Source organism: Triticum urartu, chromosome 2A, assembly GCF_056163025.1.
Source record: "Triticum urartu cultivar PI428250 chromosome 2A, HENAU_Tu73, whole genome shotgun sequence".
Classification (NCBI taxonomy): Eukaryota; Viridiplantae; Streptophyta; class Magnoliopsida; order Poales; family Poaceae; genus Triticum; species Triticum urartu.
In genome coordinates, this window is record NC_141874.1 from 723882347 (window position 1) to 723892684 (window position 10338).

The 10338-nt window shown below is 51.7% G+C and overlaps 2 protein-coding genes across 2 annotated transcripts; one reads left to right on the forward strand and one right to left on the reverse strand.

Moving 5' to 3' along the window:
- Positions 1-296: 296 nt before the first annotated feature.
- On the forward strand, positions 297-2171 carry LOC125534334 (protein ANTAGONIST OF LIKE HETEROCHROMATIN PROTEIN 1-like). The gene has a single exon (XM_048697584.2). It carries the CDS (start codon positions 628-630, stop codon positions 1951-1953), a length of 1326 nt encoding a protein of 441 aa, XP_048553541.1. The 5' UTR covers positions 297-627; the 3' UTR covers positions 1954-2171.
- Positions 2172-9029: 6858 nt separating this feature from the next.
- Positions 9030-9999, reverse strand: LOC125534335 (uncharacterized). Its single transcript, XM_048697586.2, has one exon. The coding sequence runs from the start codon at positions 9947-9949 to the stop codon at positions 9311-9313; it is 639 nt and encodes a 212-aa protein (XP_048553543.2). The 5' UTR covers positions 9950-9999; the 3' UTR covers positions 9030-9310.
- Between the last annotated feature and the right edge of the window lie 339 nt (positions 10000-10338).

A 10338-nucleotide genomic window follows, 5' to 3' on the forward strand; every position in this document is an offset into this window, starting at 1 on the left:
GTTTGAGCCAGAGATGGGTCGAAAATAGACACAAAGCGGACAAAAGTCCGTTTATTCCCGCGCGCTGGACCGCTTTTTTTGTCCCTTTTACCCCAAATGAATGGAGCCGGACAGGATAGGGTCGCGCGGTGGAGTTGGCGTTTTCCGCTCGCTAAACCCGCTACTACGACGACGACGAGAGTCACGCACGCGTGGTGCGTGCTACACGACAACGTGGCAGAACGAATCCTGTCTCCCGATGAAGAGGAGGAAATGCCCCCACCATCCGCTGCCTCAACTGCACCAGCACCCGGCACGCACCACCACCACGACCCGACCTGCAAAAAATGCCATCGCAAAGGAGGCCCATGTCGTCGCCACGCCCGAGGGCTCGCTCGGCGCGCCCAGAGCCGAGCAGAGCAGCGGAGCCCACCGCCCGTCTTAAACCCACCCCACCGCCCACCACCCCGCTCTCTCACTCTCCAGTGAGCTCTCCAGTGACCCACACCGCTCCGGGCTCAGCTCAGCTCGCTCACACGTCGCCATCGCCAGTAACCGCACCCCACCCCACCGCCCCCTCCCGCAAAAAACCAACGGCTCCCCGCGCCGCCCGCGCGCCTCCCCCAGTCCCCACCCCGCCGACGAACGATGGTCGCCGCCGCCGCCGCCGCGCGCCGCAAGCGTTCCCGCCTGGCGCCCCGGTCTCCTGCGCGTCCGCGTCCGCCGCCGCCGCAGCTGACGGCGCTGCTGGCGCAGCTGGCCACGTCGGTGTCCCTGGCGCTGCGCTTCGCGTCGGACAAGGACCTGCTCCTCCGCCCCTCCCAGGCGCTGGCGCTCGACCCGCTGCTGCTCGCCGCGGCGCGGGCCGTGTCGCGGCTCCTCGCCCTGCTCCCGCTCCACCTCCAGACCATCACGCTCACCTCGCTCTCGCTCTCCCCGCCGACCCCCCCGCCCTCGCTGCCCTCCTCCTGGTTCCTCCGCCTCGTCTCCGCCTCCCCCGCGCTCCCGGACTCCGCCTGGCGCGACGCATTCCGCATGTCCCGCCCGGCCTTCTACGCGCTCCTCCGCTCCCTCGCGCTCCCCGACCCCGCCAGCCCCGCCGCCGCCTCCTCCTCCCTCGCGCTGCCGGCCGACCACAAGCTCGGCGCCGCGCTCTACCGCCTCGCGCACGCCGCGCCGGCCCGCGCCGTGGCGCGCCGCTTCGGCCTCCCGTCGCCCGCCGCCGCGGCGCAAGCCTTCTACGAGGTCTGCCGCGCCGTCGCTGACCGCCTCGCCGCCCTGCTCGACCTCGCCGCGCCCGACCGCATCTCCCGCGCCGTCCCGGGCTTCTGCGCGCTCTCCCTCCCCAACTGCTGCGGCGCGCTCGGCTACGCGCGCTTCGGGGCCGCCGCGGTCACCGCGCAGGCGCTGGTCGACGCCGAGGGCCGCTTCCTCGACGTCTCCGTCGGCTGGGACCCGGCCGAGGCGCCGCCGGAGGTCCTGCCGCGGACCAAGCTCTACACCTCGCAGTCGCTCGTGCTCGCCAACGCGCCCCACGGCGAGCTCATCGGCGGCTCCGTGCCGCGCTACTTCCTGGCGCCCGCCTGCTGCCCGCTGCTCCCCTGGCTCGTCACGCCCTACAGGGACGCCGGCGCGACGGACGGCGCGTCCAAGGAGCGCATCTTCAACAACGTGCACGCGCAGGGGGCGCGGCTGGTGAGGAGCGCGTTCGGCCGCGTGCGCGCGCGGTGGCAGCTGCTGGAGGAGTGCTGGAAGGGCGAGTGCCAGGAGGCGCTGCCGTACGTCGTGGTCGCCGGCTGCCTGCTGCACAACTTTCTCATCAAGTGCGGCGAGCCCATGCCCGACGCGGCGGCGGCTCCGGTGGACGCCGGCGCCGACGCGTTTGCGGACTTCGAGGGGGAGAATGACAAGGAAGGGGAGAGGATCCGGGATGTTCTCGCTGTGCATTTGAGCTTGGTGAGCCGTACCCAGTGAGGTAGTGAGTGAGCAATTTGTGTGCGCTCTGCAGTTTTCCCTAGTGTACATATTAGTCTGAATCCACCGGCGTCGCGTGGATTGTCCCCTGTATGAGTACGAGTGATGCTGAGCTTCTACCGGAGCTGCCTATGTTCTAATGCTGTACTCTTGTCGATCCAGTTGAGTTTAGTGTAGCGTGATCAATGAAATTGTCATGTCTGGTGTTTGCAGTCTCACATAGTCATATGTCTCTCGTTTGCTATTTCAGAGCAAAGGGCTCATGCTCCGTTCCATGCCATTCAGTTTAAGCTCCGTCGGAGCATCTACTGCCGGACCCTTAAACCCTCCCCCAAACGATGCGGGCGTACAAAATCGCCATTCAACCAGACCCTGCAAAGCCAACCCAAACGTTCATGTTGTCCGGCACCCTCAAATCAACCCATACGTGAGGTAGATCTCGGAACGCCAGGGCGCATCAATCACGTCGGGTCGACCTACTCCAAATCCGCTCCAAATTGATCAAGTTCATCGAATCAAATATCCTCCTCTTGTGTCCGTCCTCCCTTTTTCGTGTCCAAGCCGTCGTCTTCCTCCACCCTTGCTGCCTGCCTGCGCCGCCGTGCTCGTCCGTCGTCCTAGATGTTGACGTTCAGTACCCCATTCCCCACCCCCGCCCACAATGAGGGCTCTTTTCAACATAGATGGTCTACCATCCAAAAGAGTGCCAACAAATTTTGCGGTTTCTATTCACAAGTGGTTGGCCCGAACCAAAATGGCATTGGAGTCAATAGACATGTAAGTTTGACTTGCTTCACATTGTCATCATTTGTATTTCTAGCTTCGTTTGTTGCATTGTTTTGAGCGATACTTATTTTGCTAGTTGGGGTTGGCAACCACTTTGTACAACTAAACTGAGGGCAAGCCATTCACTTTGTCCCAATGTTGGTTGAAATTGAATGGGAAACCGAAGTGACAACTCATCCTTGATGAGCTCAAAAGAAGACCACCAAGAAGATGAAGAAAAACAATGGCCCAAACTCCTCACAATCTATTGGATTGGATGACGATGAGCCAAGTGGAGGGGCGGACGTACAAGCCACAGTGCCAAAGAGGGCTGCGTATGACGGCGTAACCAGCAAAATTAATGTCCGCCACATGGACTGGTATTTTTTTTGTCAAAGAGGAGAGGTACAAGATCTTCTTGGATGCGCAAAGGGGAATTATGGATTTTGACCGGGAGAGGGTGAAAGAGAAGTTGAAAACATTGAGAGAGAAAGAGAAAAATGAGAGGCCACCCGGCGCTATCCGCGGACTCATCTGTATGTGCCCGCAGACATTTTGAGGGTTGAGTTTGTCCAATTTGATTGTAATCTGTAAGAGCATCTTGCGAGAGCCATATCCTATATTTGTTCTGCCTCATGTTTTATGGAAAAGGTGCAATAAAAGCTTGGCTCTAATTAAATTAATAAAGCCACAAACAGCCCTGTATAAATGATTGATGCCGGGACACTCGTTTACAAAATATGCTCACAAAAGAAGAGAAAGAACAACACCCAAACACTAAAGAGAACGACATCTACAAGCATATGACAAGATATTGTTGGAAATTGGCACACATTATACGGTGGCTTCAAACGCTGCAGCGAAATAAAGTAACTTTAACATCACCTCTATGCACTAATTTACAGATCGTTGCTCAGTCATGTAAGGACGCATATGTGTCAACATATATGAATAAATTCTGTCTGCCAGATTGTAGGACAAAACTTAATACTTCTCTTTAGTTTCTCTAGCGCAATGATGCACCTCGAACATCCAAACTCAAAAGTGTTTGGTGTTAAGCGAACCACACAAAACAGTAGCAGAAAAAATTAGATGAAAACCAATATTTTTATGTGAAAACCACCCAGATTGGGGTGAAAACCACGGGCCAAAGCTACCAAATCTTCTTCCACTATAATCAAATGTGGAATACAACAATATCTTCTCTAGTTAACACCAGAGCCCCCCATACACTAAGATCTCTCAATCTTGGTTGACAACAACAATATTTGGGGATCGAGAGCTAGAGATTGGAATAATCTCACCAAAGATGATGGAATCACAACTTCAAGGAGACAAGGCAGTGGATCTGGTCTTCACAACCTTGGAGAGAAGATCCCTTTCCTTGCTTGCAAGCTCCTCCAACAATCTTCCTCTATTTTCCTTTCTCTCTTGTTTTTTTCCTCTTCTCCGGTGAAGGATATCTTGGTTTCCGTCACATGGTAATGGCTGCTGGATAGGAGGATTAACCTCTACCTCTCTCTTTGTGCAAAGACCAAATTGATCCTAGGTCATAACCCTAATGGGTAGTTGGCTTTGGCATGGCAGTTGGGCTGCCTAAAAGCTTCATATTGTCATCTCCTCATAGCCCAGACGAGAAGGATATCGTAATAAATCTCCCCATCCGGCTCGTGAGGGATGCACTATCAAGCCTGCTACCTCCCAACATGCATTTAGCTTCTCAGATGAGGATATTTTGGTCATCATATCCGAACCACTCTTGTCTGCCGGCTTGGTATCTCTCTTCCATGTAGAAAACCAATCACAAGTCCCTCCTTATTTTCACTCCAAAAAGTTGGAAAAAAGAGCAAATCTCGGATAGCCTAACTTTTTTTTTGCCCATGGATCTTCTCAAGTTATATCAACTTGGAACTCACAACATCTCGAATCCAATGACACCTCCCAACAGTGTGCTTGGTTCAAGAGTGATATGTTGAATTCTTGGCAAGATGAATAGCACTTTGACTGTCACAAAAAATTACACATTTCTCTTGATTCATGCCTAACTCTTGCAATAAGTTTTTTCATCCACAACACTTCTTTGCAAGCATCAACTATGGCTATGTATTCAAATTTTGTGGTCGATGTAGAAAAACATTTTGCAACCTTGATTGCCATGACACTACTACCCCTAAACAAGTCACCAGGTGTCCAGAGGTTGACTTTCTTCAATCGATATCACCAACATAATCTGAATATGTATACACAATCACGACTTCCAAAGCATAAATATCATGTAGATGTTTCTTTGAGATACTTGAGTATCCACTTCACTGCTTCCTAGTGACCTTTACCTGGATTTTTCATGAACTTGCTAACAAACTCCAACTACATAGGCAATATAAGGCCAAATGAACACCATGACATACATGGTATTGTATTTTACACATTTCTTAATTCCTCTTCTTGCGTGTAAGACATTGCTCAGAACTCAATTTATAGTGGACTAAAAGCAGGGTCTAGGGACATGAGGGGTTAGTGCGCTGGAGCCAAATCCATCTGGCGCATAGAGCGAGCCCAACATGGTGTACATCACAGAAGCCGAGGGCACCAAGCTGGATAGGGTAGTAGACGCGTGAGCAGCTGACCTTGCATTGGCTGCCCTTAATATCCTTGCATCCGTCCATGAGGAATGCATGAATAACCAGGTTGACTCGTGTGAGGATGGATTTGTTGAGTGCGATGGTGATGTGGAAGTGGTTGGGCATCACACAGAGAACGTGTAGCACGAGGGTCAGCTGGTTACCATGGGAGAGGATGGAAGCCCATCGAGTAGGGATCTTCTTCTTGATCTTATCAACGAGCGGGAGGAGAGCCAATGTCGGAATCTTGCCATGTGTCAAGGGGTGTATGAGGTATTGGTCCAGGTAGGCGTAGATAGGACACATGAGGTCATTGTGAATGGATTTACCTCCCCGACGATGCCGACCCAGACCACGTCTCAAATTTTGCCGACAATAACTACGGCCCTCGTCGAGGCTTCCTATGACCACTTCTCAAACATCCCCGGGTCCACAGGGGAGCGTGAGTTCTCTCTTTTGTTGGACGTCCTACACGTCAGCCCCTTTGATCGAGGCCCTAGATGAGCTGTTTTCGAAGGCCAAGATTTGGGGACCGATCAAAGCTCTTCCAACTGGCAAGGCGACGGGGCCAGATCGGTTCACCTCCGAGTTCCTCCGGAGTTGCTGAGACATCATTAAGGAGAATTTATGTGATGCGTTTGGGAAATTCTACTCCCTAAAAGCACGATGTTTCTAGAAGCTTAACGAGGCATTCATCACATTGCTTCTCAAGCATGCCGATGATGAGACCCCCTTCGACTTTTGTCCCATTAGTCTGATCGACCTCCTTGTGAAGTTGTTCGCTAAAGCTCTCTCGCTCCAACTCACACCACATTTTGGCCCCATGGTCTCCATGAACCAAAGTGCCTTCATCCCCGGGCATAGCATCCACGACAAATTATTGCTCATGCAGGAGACCGCGTGCCTCCTCCATAACCTCAAAGTCCACTACATTATTCTCAAGCTCGACACCGCTAGGGCGTTGACTTGGTCTCGTGGTCGTTCCTCATTGTGATTCTCGGCCATCTCGGCTTTGGCCCATGCCGGCGTGAATGGATCTCCATCCTTCATGCCACGACATCTACTCGCATGCTTGCCTCCCCCAATCTCCAATACCAGGGGCCTCCGTTAGGGCGACCCGCTCTTGTCAATACAAAATGTGTGTTCTTCATGGTGTTCTGAAAGAAGAGGTGTATATGAAACAACATCCTAGGTTTGAAGATAAAAACAAGCCATTTAATGTATGCAAGCTTGATAAAACTTTGTATGGTTTAAAATAGGCCCCTAGAGCATGGTATTCAAGACTAAGTGTGAAGCTACAAGCACTTGGGTTTGTTCCATCAAAATCTGATAGCTCACCGTTCATCTACACCAAACCACAAATGTCCATGTTTGTTCTCATATATGTTGATGATATTATTGTTAATAGCTTATCTAATGATGATGTGACAAAGTTGCTCAAGAATTTAGGCTCTAAGTTTGCTCTTAAGGATTTGGGAGACTTGCATTTCTTTTTGGGTACTGAGGTTAAGAAAAACAATGATGGTCTTCATTTATCTCAAGCTAGATAAGCAACTGAGTTGTTGAACCAGATTGGCATATAAAACTGTGAATCTTCACCAATACCTTTATCCAGTTCGGAACCTCTATCTTTGACAGAAGGAGAACTTCTGAACAAGGAGGACATCACCAGTTACAGAAGCATAGTTGGTGGCCTTCAGTATTTGACACTCACTCGACCTGATATTTCATTTGCAGTTAACAAAGTTTGTCAGTTTCTTCATGCACCCACTACATCCCAGTGGACAACAGCCAAGCAAATCTTGGGGTATGTGAAGAATACACTGACTATTGGTCTCACATTCAGAAAATCATCATCTACTCTTATAAGTGCATTCTTCGATGCGGATCGGGTTGGTTGCTTGGATGATAGAAGGTCCATTGGTGGGTTTGCTATATTCCATGGATCAAATTTAGTATCATAGTGTGCAAAGAAACATGCAATAGTTTCCAGGTCAAGTACATAAGCAAAATATAAAACACTGGCCAATGCAACAATTAAAGTCATTTGGATCCAGTCTATGTTAAAGGCACTTACAATTCCAGAAGTCTGGTGTGACAACTTTGGTGCAATGTATCTTTCTGCCAATCTAGTTTTCCATGCGAGGACCAAACATATTGAGATTTCACTTTACCAGATAACGAGTTGCAAACAAATGGTTAGAGGTCAGATTTATTCCCTCAAAGGATCCACTTGTGGATGGTTTTACAAAGGCATTACCTACTAGAAGCTTTGAAGAATTTCGACGTAATCTCTACTTAGTGCCATTGTGATTAAGGGGGTGTGTTTGAAATATTGTGTATACGTGACACGGTGACAACCTTGTGCTTGTGCCTCGCGTATAGGATTAGGAGTACTTAGAGATATGATATGTTTCATTGATCTTTCTATCTCTCTATCTCTCCATGTAATCCTCCCTACGGTTCAACAACCTGACCCTTGTAATCCTACGAGACCCAAAGTCTCGATCTATCAATAGCCTGCGAGCACCCATGTATGGGTGTTGAGACGCTTCATCAAACTTCCCACATGCTCGCCATCGACGTCCTCAACTCTCCGATCTAACTTGCGGTGGACCGATTCACCGTCTCATCGCCCTCTATGCCGACAACGAGGTCATCTTGTACCACCCGGATCAACACGACATCACAACCATTAAAGAGCTTCTCCGGGTCTTTGAGACTACGTCAGGTCTCCTGACGAACATCGTCAAATGCTCGGCTACACCGATCCGCTGCTCCGCTCCCTGACAAGCTTATAAAACCATTTTGCCATGCACGGCAATATTTTGACGATAAGTCCTGAATTATCTTCCCCCCTTGATCTTTGATCTTTGGATGACAAACAATACTCTATTTCGCAAAACGAATATTTTATGATTCTAGTCGAAAGAATTATTCATGGTCTATTGGGGAATAACAACAATGTGGATTGTGGGGTATCTCATGAACATATGTTTGACCGTCAGGTTTTATGCTGCGCTCCTTTTTTCATCCTGAAGCATATTCTGTAGTCCAATTAGTTTTTCAGTGGGGCGAGTTTCCTAACTGTCATAACGTCCCTTGACCTGCTATCCGACACGCATGTGTCATCTGGGACAAAACGAAGTTACACTGCCATAGTGCTGGTACTATCCATCTTAATGGATATGAATTGGCGTACGGTTGCTAGGTTGGAATCGTCTCCACAAAAGTTTCCTCCGCAGTTATCTCGTACAAGTACAACAGCCGTGGTTTACTGAGCAAGTTACCAGGTTAGGTTCAGAGTGCTCTTCTCTCGACTGTCAGGCAGAACACTCAACTGAAACACTTTCAAAGTTCCATGGCCATGGAGTTGAAAATCTCCAGCAAAATCCCGACCTGTTGCTTTTTGAGCAGTTGCTCCTTCGTTTCTGGTTTCTACGGTGATGTACACCTTTACTGTGCTGCTCTTTGTCAATGTGTACCGATCAGGAAAGGTAGAACGCTCGTCCTGATCGATCCAACCAAACGATCGAGCCAATTACGGCTGTGAGTAACCACAACAGCAGAGTCAATCAGCTACTTCCAGCTTTATGATTCCACGATTTCGAAAAGAGAACACTACTTCTGCTCTGCATTTTGGAATACTACCAAGAATGACGATTGAAACAGTCAAAAAGCAGCATCAGGTTTGAAACAGAGTGCGAACAAATGTCAAAAAGAACATCTGCTTCTGCTTTGCAATACTACCACGGAAGGAAGAACAGAGAGTTGCCATAAGAATCACACAGAGCACAGAGGTCGCCATGCTTACATTACAGGGCATGCTTAGACAGATCTGCCGCCGCATTTATTCAGAGGATGTTTACGGCAACGTCCTGGCGGCGAGCGCACGTACAAGGCAGCAGCCACAAACAATGGCTGGTACGTACACCATGCATAAGCAATCGCTTGGTCGTTCCCGGCATGGATCAGTTGGGGTTGAGGTCCTGGAACAGGCATTCCCACTGGACCGTCTCGTCGCCGCCGCCGCCGCCGCCGCTCTCGGCGTCCCTCATGGCGTGCACCGTCGCGGCGCCCCTGCACCCGCCGGCCGGGCGCGTGGCCCTCGCCGCGGACGAGCGCGCGCACGTCGTACCTGGCGCCTTGGGCATGGACCTGGTCCGCTTCGGCGCCTTGCAGTGGCCGAAGCTCGAGCGGCCCACGTCGACGTGGCCGTCCGGCTGCTGCTGGCTCGGGACCAGCACGAGCGCCGTGGACGACGACGACGGCTCCCCGCGGAGGCGGACGAGCGCGCGCACGTACCTGGCGGCGCGGCCGACGGCGGCCACGAGGCCCGAGAGCGACGCGGCGGAGGAGGACGTACCACGGCGGCCCCGCTCTCCGGGGGCGGGGCCGGGGCCGGGGCGCGCGAGCTTGAGGATCTCGAGGCGGTGCTTGGCGACGTCGATGCCCATGCTGCGGAGGAAGTCGTGGTCGAAGTAGGCGGCGTCGCCGGCCTCCAGCTCGTTGCGCGCCAGCACCAGCGCGTACTCGTGCACCAGCGCCGGCTCCAGCCGCGCCGACGACAGCCACGCGTGCCACTCCATGGCGCCGCTCATCGCGCCCATCGAGCCGCCGGTCTTGGCTTTGTCGGTGACTCGGTCGTGAGGTTTATAGTAGGAGGAGTGGAGAAGCGGCACGGCGATCTCGACCGTCCGTTCCTCTAGCCCGGTTGTGCTACGGCGTGTAGGTGTGGCACAGTTGGGAGCGCTCGTGACACTTGTCACGTACTACTCGCTTTTCAACACACATGGTGATACACTGGTGGTCACCAGTGGTGAGTGTGTAATACTAAGGACTGTTAAAGCAATCACACCTTCAAATTATGGGTATTGGGTAAACAATCTTTTCTATGGCCTTAAAAGGAGTAAAATTCAATCGCAGTCCCTAGAACGATCTTTTTTATCCACATCCATATGCAGGCTCCGTCCGAAAATAGTTGTTGAGAAATGGATAA